The 23,524-nt window shown below is 39.6% G+C and overlaps 2 protein-coding genes and 1 long non-coding RNA gene across 3 annotated transcripts in view; 2 read left to right on the top strand and 1 right to left on the bottom strand.

Moving 5' to 3' along the window:
- Positions 1 to 3,652, bottom strand: part of LOC124544629 (E3 ubiquitin-protein ligase FANCL) — a 112,151-nt gene extending 108,499 nt beyond the window's left edge. Inside the window, exon 1 of the mRNA XM_047123237.1 lies at positions 3,383 to 3,652. Coding sequence (XP_046979193.1) covers positions 3,383 to 3,475 — 93 coding nt within the window. The 5' untranslated portion in view covers positions 3,476 to 3,652. The remainder of the gene's footprint in view (positions 1 to 3,382) is intronic.
- A 78-nt stretch (positions 3,653 to 3,730) lies between these two features.
- LOC124544631 (transcriptional repressor protein YY1-like) overlaps positions 3,731 to 23,524 on the top strand; it is an 85,272-nt gene continuing 65,478 nt past the window's right edge. Inside the window, exon 1 of the mRNA XM_047123238.1 lies at positions 3,731 to 4,213. Within this exon, the coding sequence (XP_046979194.1) occupies positions 3,754 to 4,213 (460 nt within the window). The 5' untranslated portion in view covers positions 3,731 to 3,753. The remainder of the gene's footprint in view (positions 4,214 to 23,524) is intronic.
- LOC124544632 lies at positions 5,060 to 23,152 on the top strand. Its single transcript, XR_006967552.1, has 3 exons — positions 5,060 to 5,298; positions 5,386 to 5,457; positions 23,046 to 23,152. It is a non-coding gene; the product is annotated as an uncharacterized LOC124544632 (long non-coding RNA).

The raw sequence follows: 23,524 nt of genomic DNA, 5'->3' as shown, positions 1-23,524 counted from the left end.
ACACGCTTTTGGACTCTGAAAACTTTTGTTTGACTTGAAGATTTACCCCAAAATATTATCCCATATGACATTATGGAATGAAAGTATGCAAGCTTTTTCATTTTTATGTTGCCTATGTCTGCTAACACTCGAATTGCAAATACATATTTGTTAAGGCGTTTCTGCAGTTCTGGGATGTGCTCCTCCCAACTGAATTTATTATCAAGTTGTAATCCCAGGACTTTTAAGACTGTTAACCTCGTATGTATGGTTCCATTTTTTCCCCCACTTCTTATCAACATGCGCACACAATGCAATTGAGGTACGTACAACTGCTGCGGTTAATAACAAGTTGTTGCCAGCCATCTTTAACTTTGACGAAAAATTTGATGACAGTGTAATACCCCTTCTAGCGCTACGTCAAAGATCTTTGTCAAATATATTTGACGGAATATTTTATCACATCTTTGATCAAATCTTTAACAAAGAAATTTGATATTGTAATACCAGCCTTAGCCATAAGGGGGACATCAATCAGCATGATTGCCTTCGTTGTAGCTTTGTTTTTCACAAAAATATGAACAGCGATATGACTTTTTTAAATGGTACCCTGTATTTTTTTTTTTTTTTCCAGTAATTCATTTCCTCTCCGAAAGACTTATTCAGAAATGTATCACAGTGCACCATTCACTGAAAAGCAATGTCATTAATTACATAACACTACATTGACTTTGAGCCTGGGATCACAAACTCTTCCACTTGCTGGAGCTGTCAGAAAACAAATGAAAACCAAGTAAAAACATAATACAACATTGATGTTGACTCTCCTGTACCATTGCCCAGGAGTAGAACATCCAAAGGTGCTCAAAGCGGTGACCCTGGACACCAATACACTGAAGCACTCATCGAATGAAAGAATAATTGGCTGCTTCCAGTATAGCCTGCTGAAGAGAATTACAAGCAAGCACGATATGTTCCTGCATCTTCTCTGGAGTTGTTGGAATATTGCAATAGACAACGTCTTTAATGCATACCCAAAGATAAAAGTCCAGAGGATTTAAATCATGAGACCTGGCAGGTGAAGTAACTGTTCCTCCTTACCAATCCATCTGGCAGGATGCCTTTGGTTCAGAACACGACATGCACGAAAGGCATTATGTGCTGGACATGCATCGTGTTGATACCATATAAGCATCCTGTTTCTTAGCCGCACTTCATCCAGAAGAGGAGGAAGAATTCGTGTGAGGAAGTTGGCATATGCTGTGCCATCTCGGCTACCACAGATGAAATAAGGGCCAATAATTGTAGTGCCAAGTATCCCACACCAGATGTTAACTCCCCGATGACGCTGATGTTCCATTGTTGTCGTTGGACCAATAATGCATGTTCCTTGTATTTACCTGTCCTGTGAATGAGAAGGAACATTCATTGGTAAATTCAACATTGGGTAAGAAGTTCTGGTTGGCAAGGATTTGCTGCTGTGCCCACTGATAGAACTGTACATGATTCTGGAAATCATTTCCATGCAATTCTTGATGTAGGTGTAAGTATGGAAACGATGTCATGTAAGAATACGATGTAGGCTACACTGGTTTCAGCAATGCCAATCTCATGTTCAAGCTGTCGTGTGCTCGCATGTGGATTCATAGCAACATAAGTGTGAACAGTAACTTTGGCAGCTTTGTCTGTGTGAGTGCTATGACAACTGCGGATTGCAGGGTCGTTGTGGGTTGAAACTTCCCGTTTCCTGAATTATCACAACAAGACGAGAAAACAACTGTTGGAAGGGTAGGTTCTTGTCAGGATACTGTTCTCTGTACAGTTCAGCTGCCTGCATAGCATTTTGCCTACTTTCAACAACAGCAATAACAGAAACATTATGTCGATGCACTTTGTAGGAAGACCAGCCTTTCCTGTATGCCTACTCTACACAGTAGCAATTAAAAGGACTAAACTACTGTACTAAATGTACCTGTACATAAGAAAACAGTATTGCGATTACTGTTCTGCTAATTTACATTCCCCATAGATGAGTAGCATTTCTACCTTCTCTTCGTTGGTGTACATTCTACTCACACAACTCTTCATCTGATGATGGTTGAAGGAATGACAGGTGTGCATTCTACTTATGTTTACATTTGTCCTCTGTCAACGTCAGCACGTGGATGTGTTCCATTACCCTGAGTACCTGCACTAAGCACGGGAGCGTCAACGTCAATGGTGTGTTATGTAATTAATAATGTTGTGTTTCAGTGAATGGTACACTCTGATACATTTTTGAATACATCTTTCGGAGAGGAATGAAAAATACAGTGTGCAATTTAAAAAAGTCATTCTGCTGTTCGTATCTTTGTAAAAAAACAAAGCTACAGAGAAGACAAACATGCTGATTGATGTCCCCCTGATGGCTAAAGAACATTTGCTTTAAACATTTTGTAATTTGCATCTGGACAAACAGTTATTTAGAGTGGCCAAAATAAATGGGACACCCTGTATAGCAGCTCTAGTCTCTCAGCTGGCCCATAAATGTAGTTATTACCCAGTGTTGTTGTCAGTTCTTGTTGTATTGGCAGGTGCCCATGATGTAACAGCATCTGGTCAGCCCCACTCTCACGTGCTTGCCCAGCCTCTTGCATTGGCTGCGGCAGTGTCACTACTTTATTCAGCCACGTCAAAAGATAGTGTATATAATTGTTTTGTTGACTACAGTTACTTAGTGGACACGCCTTCCCACTGAATTCGCAAGCTAGAGCTACACTGTTCACTCACGTGAAGCGCCAATAACTGTGCACACAATCAGCTGACAACAAGAGCAGGACAGTGATATTTACTTTACATTTTGGATACTGCAACTTCCCATTTGCGTACTTGAAAATTTGAATAATATACCTCCAGTGGTATTGGTTCAAGCGTGAAGTCAGTTGGTTTTTCTTTGGTTAAAACTGTAGCATATTTAAGAACTAATGATTCAAAGTGTTGATTACATGTTCTGATACCTGTCATTGGTAATTTTCTGTTATAAGAGAATCACCCAGCTTCTTTATGAAACCGTCCAATTTAGTGCTCAATAAGTGTCTCACTCAGTCGTTCTAGAGTAGAAATTACGTTTGTAAACGAAGCCATAAATGTATTTTGTCATTACAACTTTAAGCAAGATAAATGGAGGTAAACACATTCAGACGCCAGTCTGAATGATCATTCAGACGCCAGTCTGAATGATCATGTTCACATTTCACGTCAAAACAATCATTCAGTGCGTATTTATATATTTTTAGTGACATATATAAACAAAGGATGAACATGACATTTCATGCTGTATATTATTTAGCCAGAAAAAATGTATAATAAGAAGTACCGCTACATAAATTTACTCCCAAGAGACTTTGATGCTTTCTTCACTTACCTTAACACATATAAACCCATCGTAAAACGTAAATTCTCTATTGTGGGGTACCAGCAGCGGAAAGTTTTTGAGAATTAATAGTTGATCATCCATTACACGTATTTTTTACCCACAATGTTCCTGCTGCTTGTCGATGGAAACTGAATTTTTGCCTTGTACTACTTAGAGGAATAGCTATTTTCTTCTTTGGATATCACAGATCATGCTACCCAGAATGTAAATATATTTTAAATTACACGCACCGTACAACAAATGCCACTCGCGACTTGCTTAGTTGTTGAAGCACTCGCTAGGTGGAAGGCAATCGTATGTCACGTGACTTTATCCTTCTGTCGTAGGAGCAGAAAAGTTCATCCATTTTGGATTCGAACATGGCGTCGTCTGATATAATAACAGAGGTAGAAATACATCCTGATATACAGGAAGTGGAAATAGAAACAATTCCTGTGGAAATACCGTGTGAAACTGTAGAAACTACAATAGAAAGTGTTGATGGACAGCCTATGATAGCGTTGCAGCCGCTCCCTGAACCTGGACGTGAGGAAGTGATACTTCAAACACAAGAAGAAATTGTAGGCAGTGGCGATCCATTATCTGTTTACGACCAGATTCCTGTTCCTTCGGAAGGTGATATATACGTCGAGTCTAGTCCAGGACCGTCAAGAAGAGGGTCTCGAAAGGGAAAAAGAGGCGTGAAGTTACGAGGAAATGAACACATCATTGGTGAAATATCGGAGACAAAGTCCCGCAAGTGGGAACAAAAACAAGTTCAAATTAAGACATTGGAAGGAGAATTTTCCGTGACAATGTGGGCTTCGGGCACCGACGACGGTAAGTTACAGCTGTAGACTGCGCTTGGTATTGTAAGAGAAGTTCCTTTCATTGTATCGTAATAATATTGCACTTTGTTCAAATTTGGAAGAATTGATGATGCTAACGTCATCATCTTAGCTCGTGGAGTGGCGATCGATACTGAAGTTCCAGCTGTTGTGTCTGTATAAGATCCTAATGAAATGGTGATTTCTGTCAGAAATGTAAACAATCTTTATTTTGTTTGTTTTGATACTTTGCCGGCCATGAATGAAGTAAGGGCGCAGCCATATTTTACAAATGGCTTCTTTTGTGGTATGGCGGATGGTAGCCATTTTCGTGAACAGTAGCTGTATCGTGCTTATAGGCACACTGGGTGATATTGTCATGTCAATATCTACTATTAAAATTATATTCTGCGAACAACGAGAAACGTTGATAGTTTTGTAAACATCTCCAAGACATTTTCAACGTTGTTGAAAGCCCAGAGATCGTAAAATTTGAAATCGATTTTGGCGCTAGTGTCACTAGAAAAAGTTCGTTATTACCGTACGTTATTGAATACCTACAATTTTTAATCGTGTTCATCGTTTGAACAATTGCCGTTGCATAGTTTAGAATTATTATACCAACAGTTTCTGTTTTCATCCAGCTTACTGAACTGAGAGTAATTCGAAGCTCGCCTGCCATAAGCTTAAGCCTTTGTAATATTTTGACAGTAGAGTGCGGTGGTGTTAGAAAGCTGATATAAAATCGTGTCTTTGCTATTAGATCACAGATTGTAGAAATTTATTTATTTTTTTTTTGAGAAAAGAATATTGTCCAAAATTTTTTACCTACTTATAATTGGTACGAACTACAGTTTCATCAGTTGTAGTTGGATCGGCGAGAGAACATCTCGATTCTTGACCAAATGTAGTAGTTTCTTATGCCGGCACTATTCTCGAATTGGAATGTAGCAGCTGATATAATGAACAACCTCCCTATACACCCACAACTCTTGTGTTGGAGTTGCAGACTGTGATTACGAGAGGCTGCGTGTGACCAGGCTTTGAATTTTCATTTCGGATGATGTATCAGATAACGAATTAATAAAGAATTTGTAGGTACGATAGCGCAAGCTTATGTATAATAGCGGAATATGTAACCACGCATTGTTATGAACTTGACAGCCAATTATTTTTGTATTGCAGAAAAGTTAAGGATTCAAAGGAGGCGACGGTTTTCATACTACTCATGTATATTTACCTCAAGACAAGAAAAATGTAAGTTTAGGTTAGCCGGGCGTGACTTTCAGACAAAAAAATGTTGTTTTTGCCATAGACTGACAACTATTGTTTCTTTTAATACTTTCTTTGTATGATATCCTCGCATTACTAATTATGCGGTTTATTTATAAGGCAGTTATGAATACCAATTTTGGTAAGCGCAACAAATTGTATAGTGCTGAAACACTAATTGCGGTAGTATATTAATTGGACGATTTCGAAACTATGAGCATTAAAAGATTAACTTTCAAAACAGGCACAGTATTTTTCAGTCACTATTGTTCCTAAACTTTAAAAATCTCGTTCTCATAATTATTAACGTTACTGTAATATTGTTTAACCTATTGAATGAAAACTTTATTAACAAAAAGTCAGGGGTTGGAAATACTTTTAGTAATCATTTTTTAAAATTTCGTGGAGGAAATAGTATCCAGATCTTCATTAGGAAAGGCAAAGCTATACGTGGAAGAGGCAATTCCAATGCACTTTGATGATATTGATGTTTTGCCCACTTCCCCTTCTGAAGTTAGGAAAAATAATAAACATACTCAGAAGCAAAGCGTCGCATGAAACTGATTGCATTTGCATCAAAGAACTGTAAGCTTGTTTCCAACAGATAAGTAGCATTCTCAGCCACATATGTAACAGTTCACCAAAACAGGGCATTTTTCTCTAGATTGAAATACACTATTGTTAAACCATTGCATAAGAAGGGAAATAGGTCTGGTGCCAACAACTACCACCCAATCTCACTTCTGACAGCTTTGTCCAAAATTATTGAAAAAGTAGTGTATTAAAGAGTAGCTTCACAAATTTCTGAAAATAAAGTGCTAAAAAAATGTCAATTTGGTTTCCAGAGAGGCTTTTCAAGATCAAATATTAAATGTTCTGAATAACTGAACATTACCAATTGGGGTTTTCTGTGATCCCTCAACATCTCTTGATTGTGTGAGTTGTGGAATTCTTCTAACTAAGCTTAAGTATTGTGGCAAGAGTGAGACAGTGCACAAATGATTTAATTTGTATTTAACTGGAAGAGTACTGGAAATTGAAATAAACAGTTCAGAAAACGTGCAAAAATAAGCAGATTCCTTAGACTGGGGAGTTGCCAAGAATGAGATCCCACAAGATTCAGTCTTGGCTCTCTTATTGTAATTAATGTGTATTAATGACTTGCCACTCCATATTCATGAAGATACAAAGCTAGTAGTTCTTTTTGCTGATGGCACAGGTGTAGTAATCACACTCAGCAAACAAGAATTAGCTGAGGTAATGTCCTTAAGAAATTATTAAGTGGTTTTCAGCAACTGTACTCTCATTAAATTCTGATAAAACACCATATATACAGTTCAGTCTAGTAAATGGCACAACACAATTACTAAATATGGAGTTTGAACAGAAGTCTGTAGCTAAGGCAGAATATTCCAAATTTTTGAGTGTCTGCGTTGATGAGACATTGAATTGGAAGAAACACATTTGTGACCTACTAAAATGTTTTGAGTTGAGCTACTTGTGCTATTAGGTTTACTGCAAATTTTGGTAATAAACATATAAGTAAATTAGCTTACTGTGCCTATTTTCATTCACTGCTTTCATATTGCATCATATTTAGGGGTAATTCATCACCACAGAAAAAAATATTCTTTGCACTTTAGTGTGTAATCAGAATTACAGTTAGAGACCAGCCAAGATCATCTTGCAGACATTTATTTAAGGGAAAAAATATATATGCCGCCACAGAAAACTGTGGTCAAGAGTCTTGACAGATAGCCAACCAACATTTAAAAACAAATTAAAAGAATTTATAAATGGCAATTTCTTTTACTCATCAGAAGCATTTTTAAATATGTATTAGTAATATATCATAGCTAACACTTGGTTCAAGAATCATAAAAGAAGGTTGTATACATGGAAGAATCCTGGAGATACTAAAAGGTATCAGATAGATTATATAATGGTAAGACAGAGATTTAGGAACCAGGTCTTAAATTGTAAGACATTTACAGGGGCAGATGTGGACTCTGACCACAATCTATTGGTTATGAACTGTAGATTAAAACTGAAGACACTACAAAAAGGTGCTAATTTAAGGAGATGGGACCTGGATAAACTGACTAAACCAGAGGTTGTAGAGTGTTTCAGGGAGAGCATAAGGGAACAATTGACAGGAATGGGGGAAAGAAATACAGTAGAAGAAGAATGGGTAGATCTGAGGGATGAAGTAGTGAAGGCAGCAGACGATCAAGTAGGTAAAAAGACGAGGGCTAATAGAAATCCTTGGGTAACAGAAGAAATATTGAATTTAATTGATGAAAGGAGACAATATAAAAATGCAGTAAATGAAGCAGGCAAAAAGGAATACAAACGTCTCAAAAATGAGATCGACAGGAAGTGCAAAATGGCTAAGCAGGGATGGCTAGAAGGGTAAAATAGATACTGCCTACAGGAAAATTAAAGGGACCTTTGGAGAGAAGAGAACCACTTGTACGAATATCAAGAGCTCAGATGGAAACCCAGTTGTAAGCAAAGAAGGGAAGGCAGAAAGGTGGAAGGAGTATATAGAGGATTTATACAAGGGCAATGTACTTGAGGACAATATTATGGAAATGGGAGAGGGTGTAGATGAAGACGAAATGGGAGATAAGATACTGCGTGAAGAGTTTGACAGAGCACTGAAAGACCTGAGTCGAAACAAGGCCCCGGGAGTAGACAACATTCCAGTAGAACTACTGACAGCCTTGGGAGAGCCAGTCATGACAAAACTCTACCATCTGGTGAGCAAGATGTATGAGACAGGCGAAATACCCTCAGACTTAAAGAAGAATATAATAATTCCAATCCCAAAGAAAGCAGGTGTTGACAGATGTGAAAATTACCGAACTATCAGTTTAATAAGTCACAGCTGCAAAGTACTAACGCGAATTCTTTACAGACGAATTGAAAAACTGGTAGAAGCGGACCTCGGGGAAGATCAGTTTGGATTCCGTAGAAATGTTGGAACACGTGAGGCAATACTAACCTTACGACTTATCTTAGAAGAAAGATTAAGAAAAGGCAAACCTACGTTTCTAGCATTTGTAGACTTAGAGAAAGCTTTTGACAATGTTGACTGGAATACTCTCTTTCAAATTCTCAAGGTGACAGGGGTAAAATACAGGGAGCGAAAGGCTATTTACAATTTGTACAGAAACCAGACTGGAGGGGCATGAAAGGGAAGCAGTGGTTGGGAAGGGAGTGAGACAAGGTTGTAGCCTCTCCCCGATGTTATTCAATCTGTATATTGAGCAAGCAGTAAAGGAAACAAAAGAAAAATTCGGAGTAGGTATTAAAATTCGTGGAGAAGAAATAAAAACTTTGAGGTTCGCCGATGACATTGTAATTCTGTCAGAGACAGCAAAGGACTTGGAAGAGCAGCTGAACGGAATGGACAGTGTCTTGAAAGGAGGATATAAGATGAACATCAACAAAAGCAAAACGAGGATAATGGAATGTAGTCAAATTAAATCGGGTGATGCTGAGGGAATTAGATTAGGAAATGAGACACTTAAAGTAGTAAAAGAGTTTTGCTATTTAGGGAGTAAGATAACTGATGATGGTCGAAGTAGAGAGGATATAAAATGTAGACTGGCAATGGGAAGGAAACCGTTTCTGAAGAAGAGAAATTTGTTAATATTGAGTATAGATTTAAGTGTCAGGAAGTCGTTTCTGAAAGTATTTGTATGGAGTGTAGCCGTGTATGGAAGTGAAACATGGACGATAAATAGTTTGGACAAGAAGAGAATAGAAGTTTTCGAAATGTGGTGCTACAGAAGAATGCTGAAGATTAGATGGGTAGATCACGTAATTAATGAGGAGGTATTGAATAGAATTGGGGAGAAGAGGAGTTTGTGGCACAACTTGACCGGAAGAAGGGACCGGTTGGTAGGACATGTTTTGAGGCATCAAGGGATCACAAATTTAACATTGGAGGGTAAAAATCGTAGAGGGAGACAAAGAGATGAATACACTAAGTAGATTCAGAAGGATGTAGGTTGCAGTAAGTACTGGGAGATGAAGAAGCTTGCACAGGGTTGAGTAGCATGGAGAGCTGCACCAAACCAGTCTCAGGACTGAAGCCAAAACCACATTAGTAATATTAAGACTAGAAACAAACAAACTTGAATTATATCATGAAGAAACCTTAGTTAGACCGACATGTTCTACATGGGCATGAAGTGCCGTATCTATGATTTATAAAACAATTTTTAATCTGATCTATTCGCCAATGGCTTTAACATGATAGGTTTCAATCAATCGTCTTGATTGGACTGAAAAGAAATGAGAATTTCGAAATAACACAATAGGAAAGTAATTGGATTCCGAATACATGTAACTCTATGAGAAATGGGATTAGAATAGAAAAGTTGACAAAAATTCAGATCCTATTGCTGCAATTTACTACATTTTACATTCATTGTGACAATTGCAACTTCTTTTCTAGTCCATAATGGCTCCAAGAACCAGGCATGCATATTTTTTTGAAAATGTCAGCACAGTTCATATTCAGTGGAGAATCATGACACAAAGGGCAGCTGCAGTTCCATATATGTGCTCAGAGGAAACCCTTTTGGAGTAAGGGGGTTTCTCTCCTTTTCATCTTTTTCATTTCCCTGGAAGGAATATCTGCTTCCTTTTGATAGAGTGTAACTCCTGCTGATAGTTTCTATAACTGGTTGTGATGTTGCATTTTACAGAAGTTGTTGCGATGTTAGGGTTTGTTCCTGAAGTTGTTGCGATGTTAGGGTTTGTTCCATTCACTGTCTTGTAACTCAAAAATTAGACAAGGTAACCCCTTACCAGCAGATGATTGATGTATGGGTCATAGATTCACATTACACACAAGAAAGTGCTTCATAAGAAGTGACAACTCAAATGCTGATGCAATTTTCTGTTCTGTTGTATGGGTGTATGCCCCAGTCATCATCTATGCGTGAGTTGTTCTCACCCTCCTCTGTCTCCTCCCTCCCTTCCCCCCCCCCCCCCCCCCCCAAAATCCTGGAATTTCCACTGTCCTTAAATAACCTAGTATGGCCACTGACGTGTTTGAAACTACCCAAAATTGTTCTTGAATAGAGGAAGATAGCCAGTTGTTATCTTTCTAGATAAAGTGATCATCAACCTGAAGGTTTGTTTGGAGACCACAGTGTTTTACTTGGCATGATCCTATTAGAAGAGGTATGCTGGTGCTATCCTCCAACCTTTGAAATGACTTAATACAGCTGATTAACTTCTCATGGTTGGAGTTCGCAATCATGTATAATTTTTTAAAGAACTTAGTATTCACCATTGACTGACTGTAGAAATTATTCATTTCATAGTTGTAATTTTGGCCTTTTGGCCATTTTCAAGTGGTACTTCAAAAGCTTTTTCTGCATCATCAAAGTGAGCTAATATACTCAATGGTGAATAAGATGTCCTTAAAGAAAAAAAGACTTAATGCAGTTACAGGGGGTAGTACAATTAAACATAGATTCCAAACCAAAATTAAGCTCGGAGTTTTTCACATTAATCCTTTTGTGACTGAATTAATCAAAATTTCGCATATTACTGTAAAAATTGGTCTCCTGCTTTGGGCTGAGTAATGATTGAGGCCATGTTTCTAAATTTAGATTGTTTACAGTTTTATAATTATTTTAAGTGGAACACACATGTTCCACTGGTCTTGGAAGAGGAAAAAATACTTCCCTAAATTTCTTCCTCGTCGTGCCCAGCAGGACACACATGTCCCAGTTAAAATAATTATGTCAAATTTATTCACAACTGAACATTTACATTAAATTTTTCAAAAAATAGTTGAATTCATAGTGATAGTTGAAGTGGCTTCATATGAAATTAGTCCTTATCTCTTACTGCCATGTGCTGCGTTATCTACATCACCTCCTTGTGTTCCTTGCTGGTCTCTCTCTCTCTCTCTCCCCCCCCCCCCCTTTCCCTCGCCCAACTGTGCATAAGCACACATCATCGTTCATACAAAAGGGTGTGCATCTGCAGTAAAAGGGTAAGATAATAAACCAGTTACTGTTTTGTCAACTGCCCAACACTCAAAAGATACAATTCATCACAAGAAAAATTAAAAATTCTAAACCCCAGCCATATCATGACCTGCATCCATAGCAGAGCACACAGCTTTCTGGGAGCTGTAGACCAGTTCAGCCAGGAGAGAGATAGATGTGCTATTGGCAGTAGGTCACTCAAATGGTGGCATCATCTTTTTTTCTTTTCTTTTGGGCATTGTAGTAAACAGTTTCGTCATGCAGAACTGTAACAATGGAGGAAAATGTGACCAGCGTTTTTAACCTTGATCCTCTAAAGCAGCTTTCATCTGGGAGGAATATAAAGAGAAGGCAAGCATTAATCACAAAAAACAAATGAGGAGTTTGTGGAGTCTCCTGCTCCATATAAAACGAAGAGAGTAAACTAATATTACAGCACTGAATAAAATACAAAAAAAAATCACAACACCAAAAAATAATTATTGTAGGGTAATGAAATTTCTGGACTACATTTGTGTAGGTAACATATTTAAGTGATTAATATAGTGGGATGACTGGCTAATGTATGCATGAGATAAGCCATTACAGTGGTGAAGTGCTGGTACACCAATAACCGTGCAACCACCAGAATGTTGAATGGAAACATGCATGCACTGTGTTGTACAGGTGCAGGCATCAATTTGTGGGATGAAGTTTCTTGCCTGTAGCATTTTGCTGCCAGTACAGGGATGGTTAATGTTGTTTGTGGATGCCACTGGAATTGTTGTCCACCATGTCCCATGTACTCAATTGGATACTGATTGATGATAAAGCGGTCAAGGCAACATGTCGACACTCTGTAGAGCATGTTGGGTTACAACAGCGGTATGTGGGCGTTATCTCATTGAAAATCACCTGGAATTCTGTCCATAAATGGCAGCACTACAGATCGAGTCACCCGATTGATGCCTGGGTGCGTGGGATAACCATAAGAGGGCTCCTGCTGTTGTACGAAGTCGCACGCCGTACCGTAATGCCAGGTGTAGTTCCAGTATGTCTAGATTATGAACAGGTTTGTTGTGGGCCCTTGCCAGGTGTAGTTCCAGTATGTCTAGATTATGGATAGGTTTGTTGCGGGCCCTTAACTAGCCTCCTCCTAACCAACACACGGCTGTCACTGGCACTGAGGCAGAATCAGCTTTCATCAGACCTTCACCATGTTCTCCAATGAGCTCTCAGTTGATACCACTGAAGTCACAAATGAGAGTGGTTTGAGGTCAGTGGAATCCACACTGCAGGGCTTCTGGCTTGGAGCAGCCCTGGAAGTAATTTGTAATAGTTCATTGTCTCACTGTGGTGCCAACTGCTGCTCAGATTGCTGCTGCAGGTGCAGTACAATGCGACAGTCACCATACACCAAGCACAATCGTCTTCCCTCTCGGTAGTGACACTTGGCTGTCTGGAACCCAGGCTTTTTGCCACCATACTTTCCTGTTACCACCGCTGCCAGCAATCATGTACAGTGGCTGTATTGCTGCCAAGTCTTACTGTAACATCGGAGAAGGAACACCCAGCTTCCTGTAGCCTTATTACAGGACCTCATTCAAACTCTGTGAGGTGTTGATAATGGCATCTTTCTTGCCGTAAAGGCATTTTGACTAACATCAACTCAGCACGTCCACTCTCAAAGATAACTAATCCTCCTTTCCATTACAGTGTATATGTAAAGCAAATCTGATTTGCATTCTCATAGTGGTGCTACTGGTGCTACTCTTATGCGACTGGTGCAAAATTTGAATAGACATAATATTTCAGATGTAGAAACCTGCCTACAAACTTTCCTTTATGTCGCCCAACTCCTTGATGTTCAGATTTTTGTTTCCATCGGTGTATATACATGTAAAAAAATTTAGACACAAACATGAACAAAAGGCACAAATAGAAATTCTCTACACACACTGGCCATAAGACAGAATCATTAAACAGATTTAAAACTGTTTTATCAATAAATATGTACACAAATTAGTATATTTCTAGCAAACAATGTAAAAAAGACAAAGATCTTTACTGAGCTTATCACAGGCACGGAGAAAAAGTTACATAAAACCACCAAGACACACAGTTAAAACAATTAAATGATGAAAATAAATTTGTGTGTGGGATATGTATGCTCCCCTGGTCATGGAAGGGTTAAAATATTGCCAGATATGAAAGAAATGCAAAGTTAAAGATAAAGCTCCAGTGCCGACTGTGATCGAACCTGATACCCTTCAGTCCGAGTTTGGCACTTTACAACTAAGCCAGTGTGCTTTCTAGCTAAGACTTGTTTGGGCTCCTGAATTCGCAGATGTGATTAGTTCAGCTAGCAATGAATGTGTAGGAGATACTTTTCATTAAAAAATTAATTCAAAGCAAATAATCCTCTTGTAAACTTTGGTACTGCTCGCACACTGCCCTTTGGATATATTCAACAAGTTTATAGTGTCACTTTTTATTGAAGACAGATTAACATCATCAGCAGGAAATTGCTTCAGTTTTCTGTTATCGCACCCAGATGCTGACAAAAAGAGAGGAAGGGAAGACAGACTGTTTTATAGGTACCTTAAAGTTTTAGACATTTGGCTGTAACATCCTCCCATTTGGTATAACTCATTCCAACACATTACACTAACATCATTAGAGAAATAGCGGGTGGTTATAATCAAACTTTCCCTATTTAACACATTGTGACACACAAACTAATTACGATATGAGTATCAGATGTGGTTCCAATAATGTCCAGAGTACGGGGAGCATGATTTCCATATGTCACAGCACCACCGTCCAGTTCCAGCTATGGCCACCAGGTACCGTGATTCATAGTCTCTCACACCTGACTAGTCGTAGTGCACTTGTCGATGTGTCAACATGAGTTTGGACAAAAGGAGCAGTCCATTATACGTGAGGTTCTATTATCAAAACAACAGTAATGCTGCAGAGAATATTGACAGCTGAAATGATTATGGAAGGGTCTTCTTTCTCCATCTGCTGTGCAGAGCATGATGAAGCAGCTCGAATCAACTGGAGAAATGGACGTCGCTCTGGGAAGACCGGTTGCACCATAGGTGGTTGATGAAATCGCCGTTGCTTTGGCAGACAGTGCTATGCACAATTCCCAATCGTCAGGCAGTGTGTGTACTGTGCCATGACACTCGAATATTCTGTAATCCACTGTACAGAAGGTGCTTCTAACCATTCTCAAAGGTAACCGTACAGCAGCTTGCACCACAGGATGCACGACGACATGTTGACATTGCTCTCCACTTTCTCGCAAGTAATAAAGTTGATGAGGGCTGGCCATGGACCATCCTATGGACAGACGAAGCTCATTTTTCCCTGACAGGTGAGGTGAACACACAGAATTGCCAAGTGTGAGGATCTTCATCGCCGCTACTGTGCATGAAGTTCCTCTGCATGGTGAACATATCACTGTATGGTGTGGCTTCATAGCTACACTCATCATTTGCCCATTCTTGTTTGAAGAGGTTGGCGGTTAAGAACCAAAGAAGTGCAGTGTGACTGGCCAGCATTACTGTGATATGCTTCGCCAGCATCTCATACCCACTATCCAGGAGAAACGCATTGAACTCGTTTACATGCAAGATGGGGCCCCATCGCACATTGTCTGTGAAATTCACCTGGCTTTCCAAAACACATTTGGAGATGATCAAATTATAAGCCAATCGTTTCCAAATACTTGGCCAACATGGTCACCTGATCTCACTCCCTGTGATTTTTGGTTCTGGGGCTACCTGCAAGATGGGGTTTACCGGGGCAGCATTCATACAGGTGCTCATCTGAAGTGTAGCATATCAAGAGAGGTAGGCAGCGTACCTACAGGCATGCTTTCTTTTGCTGCACATTCAGACTCATCTGGACACTGGGTACCATATTGAGCCCCTTTTGTAGCAAGTAACGGTACCAGTATGTAATGGTATGATGCATTCATTGTAGCAGCACATTAAAAGTGTTTCAGTTGAACTGATTTTGCATTATCTGTGCTCTGTGAACCACTGTAGAATGCACGGGAGGGGGTACATCCCATGTTACCAGTTAAGAGGGCTTTTTCAGATTCCATTCACGTATGGAGCGTTAAAAGAAAGACACATACGGAGTGCGGAAAGAATGATCATTTAGATGCGCCTTTGCATACTGTAATTAATCTAATCTTGTCCTCATAATCCCTATGGGGTGTTATGTAGGGGATTGTAGTATATTCCTAGAGTCATCATTTAAAGCTGATTCTTGAAAATGTGTTAAGACTTTCTCGGTATAGTTTTGTCTATCTCAGATGTCTTTCAGTTATTACAATATCTGTGTCACACTCCTCAATGGGTCAAACAAATCTGTGGTAATTCATACTGCTCATGTCTGTATGCATTCAATATCTCCTGCCAGTGCTATTTGGTACAGGTCCCACACACATGAGCAATATTCTAGGATGGGTCACATAAGTGACTTTTAAACAGTCTTCTTTGTAGAATGATTGCATTTCAGTAGTATTCTATCAATAAACCGAAGACTGTTACTAGCTTTACCCATCAGTCAGCCTATGTGCTACAACCAAGTATTTGTATGTGTTTACCGATTCGAACTGTGACTCACTGATATTATATTCATAGGATACTATGCCAGTGTTTTATCACCTCAGCTGTGTGAAATCGTCACATATCTACTATTGTTTTAAATATGGTGTAAGGGCAAGTAAAACTGCCACTACCAGTTAATAGGATGTTTCAAAGAAAATCTTTGAAGCGTCATACTCAGAACATATTAAGAACCTGGAATTGTTACACTAATCACTTTCACTGACCTCTCCTTGTGGCGTAACCATATACAACTTCCATGTGATCTTCCTAAGGATAAATAACAGCCAGATTCTGATTATGCAGCCGAGAAACTTCCAACCAGCAACATCTACCAAGTAATAAGGCAAATCTTAGCATTACTTTCATACTGTAATGACAAAAGAATTTTTTAATGATTTTTGGGTATTGTGTCACAACATTGTGAACTCCTAAAACAACCAAATTGCTATGTTTTGGCCAATTTGCTGTGGCCGTCTTCAGGGTAGTTTACTTCAGTGAACTGGTCCACCGGATTCAGGACTGCCTACGCTTGCTCCACTTGGGGGGCGTCTCGGTGGCGTTCCTCTGGATCCCAGGACACGTTGGTATCTGTGGAAATGAGGCAGCCGATATAGCGGCCAAGGCTGCAGTCTCTCTTCTTCGGCCAGCTATTTGGACGATTCCCTTCCCCGGAGTGTTTTATGTCGTCGTGTGGTTCTTTTATGGCACGCACATTGGTCGACACTTCCCCATAATAAATTGTGGGACGTGAAAGCTCTTTCCTGTGCTTGGACCTCTTCCTCCCGAACGCATCGTCGGGAGGAGGTAATTTTAACTAGACTCCCGATAGGGCACTGTCTTTTTAGCCATCGACATCTTTTAAGCGGCGATCCTCCCCCACTCTGTCCCCACTGCTCTCAGCTGTGGACGGTAAGACACCTTTTACTTGAGTGCCCCTATTTTACTCCGTTACGCGCCCGTCTACAGCTGTCGCCTGATATATCGTCCATTTTAGCAGATGACACACGCTCAGCCGATCGCGTTCTCGAGTTTATTAGTGCCAGTGAGATGACGTCAGTCATTTGAAGCTCTTTTTGGGGACAACCAACCCCTTTCTGTAGTGGTTTTTTAAGCTTTCCTTCTGCTTTTAGTTTCTCCAATTTTTTTAGTTTTGTTCCCATTGCTGCTGGTTTCCATTTTCGTCTTTTACCATTTCCTAAGTCACAGACCGGGCACTAATGACCATAGCGGTTTTGAGCCAAAATGACACCAGCCTTGGAAGCCTATGAACTTATAAAGAAATGATATTCCAAATCTTAATCTAGCTAGCATTTTTGTCACCCTACCAGTAATAAATATTAATATCCAAATACACAAATTTGGCAATACTTCCTATTGCATTTACGCAATTGAACTTAGAGGCACAGTTGTCAGGGATACTCATTGGACCGTAGCTGAAACAGTAGTTAAACTCGAATTACCATAAATTAGTAAATTGATGAGGCAGGTACATTAACATAAAGAATAGTATAATATTCACAGTAGAATAGCATTGATGGTACAAATGAAGGGAAACATGTTTGGTGTCAATAAAGAAAAAAAAATGATGCATTTACAAGTATACAGTTTTCTTTACCTCACAAAATGGTGTGTGGAGGGGAATTAACATAGTTTTCTTTGCCTCATGAAATGTGTGTGTGGAGTTGGGGAATTAACAATTATGAGATCACTTCTGAAAAAAGTAGATGAAATGAATGTGAAAAAATAAAAAAACTTTTCTCCCTATTGTTAATTAACGATATGTTTCTGCAGGTTCAGCTAAGTTGTTGTTGTCCATTTTATGCACAGTATTTTGACAGCTGAGCCAGCTGTATTCTTTCAGTGCTATTGTTGTCACACTGCTTTTTATAGTTCAGTCTGGTTGGTATTGAGGCAGGAAGTACACACAACAGTGTAACTCAGTGCACCTGAAGATGATGGCTGGGTCTATTGTCAAAATATTGTGCATAAAATGCAAACTACTACTCTGGTGAACACCTAGAAACATGCCATTAATCAATCACGCCATTAATCAGTCATACTGTTCTTAATTCTGTTTTTCACCTTTCCCTGTAATGTTCTGCATGTAATGCTGTCAGTCAAGTAAAAGCCCCTGCCAGTACTATTAATTCTACCCTGTTCAGTGGAAGATAAGTGGCTGGGTCAAATTGCTGAAGGGCAAAGACAATTTGTGGTAACTCGTATACCAAGAGTGCCATCTCTTCAAATAAAAATTTGAATTATGCCTGCTTTAATTGTGTTTTACAGGTGCCTGTTATCAATTACTCAAGAAGCAATTTGTATTGACACACTCCTCTTTGCCAACTTTATACACTGCAAATGTGTTTTGCACAGGAAGTTTGTCTGATAATTACTCCAACTATGTACATTGTTTATATGCCTGGACTAATAACCATCTTACAGTATGGTATGGTAGACAAAACTTTATTTCTACTCACTGGAGAAAGACTGTTCACAGTATGTTGTAGGTGATGTGACAATGTAATCGACTTTGCCCGACCTGCTTGCTGGCCCCAGTCATTGGATGTTTACCTCGCTTTTGTTATCTTACTCTGATATTTGCTATGATCTTAGCTTTTTACCCCCTTTACTCGCTCTGACTGGCCCATTGGTTTACATAGATGATGTTTGTTATACACTACTGGCCATTAAAATTGCTGCACTACGAAGTTGACATGCTACAGGCGCGAATTTTAACCGTCAGGAAGAAGATGCTGTGGTATTCAAATGATAAGCTTTTCAGAGCATTCACACAAGGTTGGCACCGGTGGCAACACCTACAATGTGCTGACATGAGGAAAGTTTCCAACCGATTTCTCGTACACAAACAGCAGTTGACTGGCGTTGGCTGGTGAAACGTTGTTGTGATGCCTCGTATAACGAGGAGAAATGCATACCATCACGTTTCCGACTTTGATAAAAGTCGTATTGTAGCCTATGGCAATTGCGGTTTATCGTATCGCGATATTGCTGCTCGCGTTGATCGAGATCCAGTGACTGTTAGCAGAATATGGAATCAGGTGGGTAATACGGAACGCCGTGCTGAACCCAATGGCCTCGTATCACTAGCAGTCAAGATGACAGGCATCTTATCCGCGAGGCTGTAACAAATCTTGCAGCCACGTCTCGATCCCTGAGTCAACAGAGGGGGACGTTTGCAAGACAACAACCATCTGCACGAACAGTTCGGAGACCAGGCTGCGGTTACCCTTGACGCTGCATCACAGACAGGAGCACCTATGATGGTGTACTCAACGACGAACCTGGGCGTACGAATGGCAAAATGTCATTTTTTCGGAAGAATCCAGGTTCTGTTTACAGCATCATGATGGTCGCATCCGTGTTTGGCGACATTGCAGTGAACGCACATTGGAAGCGTGTATTCATCATTGCCATACTGATGTATCGCCCGGCACAATGGTATGGGGTGACATTGGTTACACGTCTCGGTCACCTCTTGTTCGCGTTGACGGCACTTTGAACAGTGGACGTTACATTTCAGATGTGTTACGACCTGTGGCTCTACCCTTCATTCGATCCCTGAGAAACCCTACATTTCAGCAGGATAATGAATGACTGCATGTTGCAGGTCCTGTACAGGCCTTTCTTGATACAGAAAATGTTCGGCTGCTGCCCTGACCAGCACATTTTCCAGATCTCTCACCAATTGAAAACGTCTGGTCAATGGTGGCCGGGCAACTGGCCCATCACAATACGCCAGTCATTACTCGTGATGAACTGTGGTATCGTGTTGAAGCTGCATGGGAAGCCACACGGTACATTTGGTGACACAGGCTTTTCACTTTAATCATCTGCTCAGACTCTCTGTGCCCTTCAAAGCCTCTGTGCACTGTACACTGCCCATCCGTTAATGCAATGGGTCCAGGAAAGCTGTCAGTTGCTCACTCTTGAGGGAGTCACTGTGCTGCTTATTGGAAATGAGGCTGCTGATGCTGCTGCCAAGGCTGCAGTCCTCATATCTCAGCCCACTAGTTCATATATTCCCTCCAATGATCTCCATGTTGCTGTCTGTCAGGAGGTGGTGTCGCTTTGGCATCGCTATTGGTCCTCCATTCATGGGGAATTAGCTCCAGATTATGAAGCCTCTCTCTCAGCAGCTTGGACGAGCTCCTCTCGGCCCTCTTGCCATGAAGAGATCATTTTAGCTAGATTGCATGTTGGACACTGTCATTTTAGCCATCGCCATTCGCTAAGTGGTTCTCCTCCACCACTTCATGCTCATTGCCCTTAACCTCTGACAGTTCATTTCCTGGCGGAAAGCCCTTTTTTTAACCATCTAAGTTCCAATTTATGTTTATCGTCTGAGTTACTGGTCGTTTTAGCGATGCCCAGGTGTATCAAGGCCGTTATTACGGCCACAGGTGGTGGTTGTTCTGGGTACTGATTTCCCAGGATCTATGCTCCCAAATTGTGTGAAAATGTAATCACATGTCAGTTCTAGTATAATATATTTGTCCAATGAATACCCGTTTATCATTTGCATTTCTTCTTGGTGTAGCAATTTTAATGGCCAGTAGTGTATTTTGATTTATTCGTATCTCAGGTCTGCTTATGGTTGGGTGTTTGGGGTTTGCATACCATTGCAGATGAGTCATGAGAGTCCTCTATCTGCATCTGACCTATGTGCTGCCCTGATTTTGCACTTCTTTTAAATATTTCCAATAATTTCTTTGATATCTTAGCATTATCAGTGTTATATACACTTTATGTTCTACTATTTTTTTCATGCAACTTGGTAACACACTTAGGCAGCTTTTACTTCTCAGCAGAACTGTTCTGTATAGACTTGTTTCGTGAATGAGGGAGCGATATCACCCTAGTTTCGTCCCTCAATTCACTATACAACAAATGAACCAATTATGTGCCATGATAGGTGGTTGCTTAATTTTGGAAGAATTGTGTATTGCCTGGTATTTAATGGTAAATGAAAACTTTTAAGGGACTATTGATCTTACAGATAGTCAGGATTAGTCTCAGTGTTAAAGAACTAGCATTGGTACTATTTGCTTTTATGAAGAGCCAAAGACATATTCTTAATTGATGCTCTTGACATTGTATGGAAAGTTCTACACAATACTTACTCGCAAAAGAACTAATTTGTAAATATTCCTTCCACAGATCCTAGGTGAAATGGTCTTTATGTCTGTGGAATATGTCAAAAATTTAAACTTATGTTCATTTACAAATTGATACAATGATAATTTGCACAGATTGCATTATTGTGCTGAAGGTATTGCTGTAGAATCTTTGGGCACAAATGTTAATAGATAAAAACATTATTTTCCTCCGTAATCGGGATCACTAATGTATGCCTGTGTGGTGGTGCCTGACTGTGAAGTTAACTAGTTTGAATCCTGCTGGTAGTTGAAATTTTCACTGTCAGTATTTTTGCCAAGATGTTCCAGATCACTAGTCTTTGTGCTGATGTTTTGGATCAAATTCCAAATCTCTTCACGGTGTGCCATGAAGTGAGGGAATGTGACATGGTTGATGGTGATCTGTGCATCGGATAGTGATGTTAAAGGTGGCGGCCCCATTTAGAGAGGCATAGGCTATGTGCCGGCACTTGCTTTAACTGTTTTTCCTACTCTCATCACTATTCTACTACAGTACACACTACACACAACATTACACTCATCTACACTGTACTTGTATATATAAGACAACTCTCACATATCCATGTGAAAAGTGGTCACTGTGCACAGAGGATGAACACCATTTGCTGAATATACCTTGTCGGGTATCCTAGCCATCAGTTCCATACGACATTCACATTTTTTTGACATTGACATTTATTTCTTCCAGAAAATATGCATGATTGAAAAAAAATATTAATGAGGTAATACTGTGATCTTGAGCTTTTTTTAATTCCAATAAATCATAAAATTGATTCACATATCATCTACAGTGGTGAGCATTAGCAATTTTTGTTAAAATATTTTTCAGAAACTTTTTTGTTCAGATTGCATCTGTTGTACACTTCCTTGCAATTCATGTATTCTATAATATAAATATTACATTTGTGCATAAGTTTATAGTGTTTTTGTTTTGCATGGTGGTATTCCAGGTGCTATCGGTTTATTTATCGATTGTCATTTTTTGTTTGTAGTTCACTACTATTATTTGAGTTTACATTTTGTGATTTGGAGATAGTGAGTGGAGCTATGGACACTAGTAGATGGAGTGCCAAGTGGAGAGTTGGCAACATTTCCAACATTCTTCTGTTTGAATTCAATAGAGGGATAATGACAGCGGCGGCTGCCAGAATCATTTACACTGTGTATGGGGATTATGCCATTGGACTGGCAAGAAAATGGTTTTCTCATTTTAAGGAGGATCATTTTAGCTTCACTGGCACTCCACATTCAGGATGACCTTCAGGGTTTGATGGTGGTCATTTAAATGCATTAATCGACAACGATCCATGTCATTAGAGTCGAGAATTGGCCAATGTGCTGAACTGTGGTCATTCTACCATAGTGTGACATTTTTGTGCAAAAATCAGATGCATGGGTACCTTATGCTTGAAGCCAGAATTTAAAAAAAAGAAATCAGTGGGTGGCTGTATGTGCATCTCTTCTTGCTCGTCATCAATTGTCTCTTGAACAACACCAATGATCCCTATCCTGTATCATTAGTGGTGATGAGAAATAGTGTCTCTATGCCAACATAAGGGGGAAAAAAGAATGTTTGAGCCCAAAGTAGCAACTTTCCTTACAAAGGCCTGCACGCTTCCACAAAAGATAATGTTACGCATCTGGTGGAATAGCGGTGGTGTAGACGCAATCCATGACCAATGACAGAAAAACACTATTTGCACTATATACAGGGGTTGGAATGGGAAGTCATTTGCACCCATCTTATTCACCTGAACATTTATGCTCAGATTTTCACCTTTTCCGCTGTATCAAACAACCCTCAAGGAACTACCTTTCTGGTGGAAAATGTGCTCCAGACATGGCTCAACAAGTTCTTCGTCTCAAAACCATGTGAGTTTTATAGTCGTGGAATTGAGAAGTTACTCTAGCATTGGCAGACTTTTATAAATAATGAAGTAGAATATATTACTGATGACTAAAGTCTCTTTTATGTATATCTCTTATGTTTATTAAACTTGTGCAGAAATGCTACAAACTTAGGTGCCAGCCCAATAATATTTAAGTTTGTCATTGTATAAGTTATGGCAGAATATTGGTAGGAAATGGAATGCCAACAACAGCTATCTGCCATGAGAAAAAGCAAGCGATAAAATAGAAATTGATATGCAAAAAACCTTAGAAGCCTGTAATCAGTTAATATAAGATTGATGAGAACAAGTTGATATCAGATTAGTCCTACTGATTAGAGATATTCTCAATTGGACAT

Source organism: Schistocerca americana, chromosome 8 (genome assembly GCF_021461395.2).
Source record: "Schistocerca americana isolate TAMUIC-IGC-003095 chromosome 8, iqSchAmer2.1, whole genome shotgun sequence".
NCBI lineage: Eukaryota > Metazoa > Arthropoda > Insecta > Orthoptera > Acrididae > Schistocerca > Schistocerca americana.
Note: the sequence above shows the minus strand (reverse complement) of the source record. Positions and strands in the feature narration are given on the sequence as shown.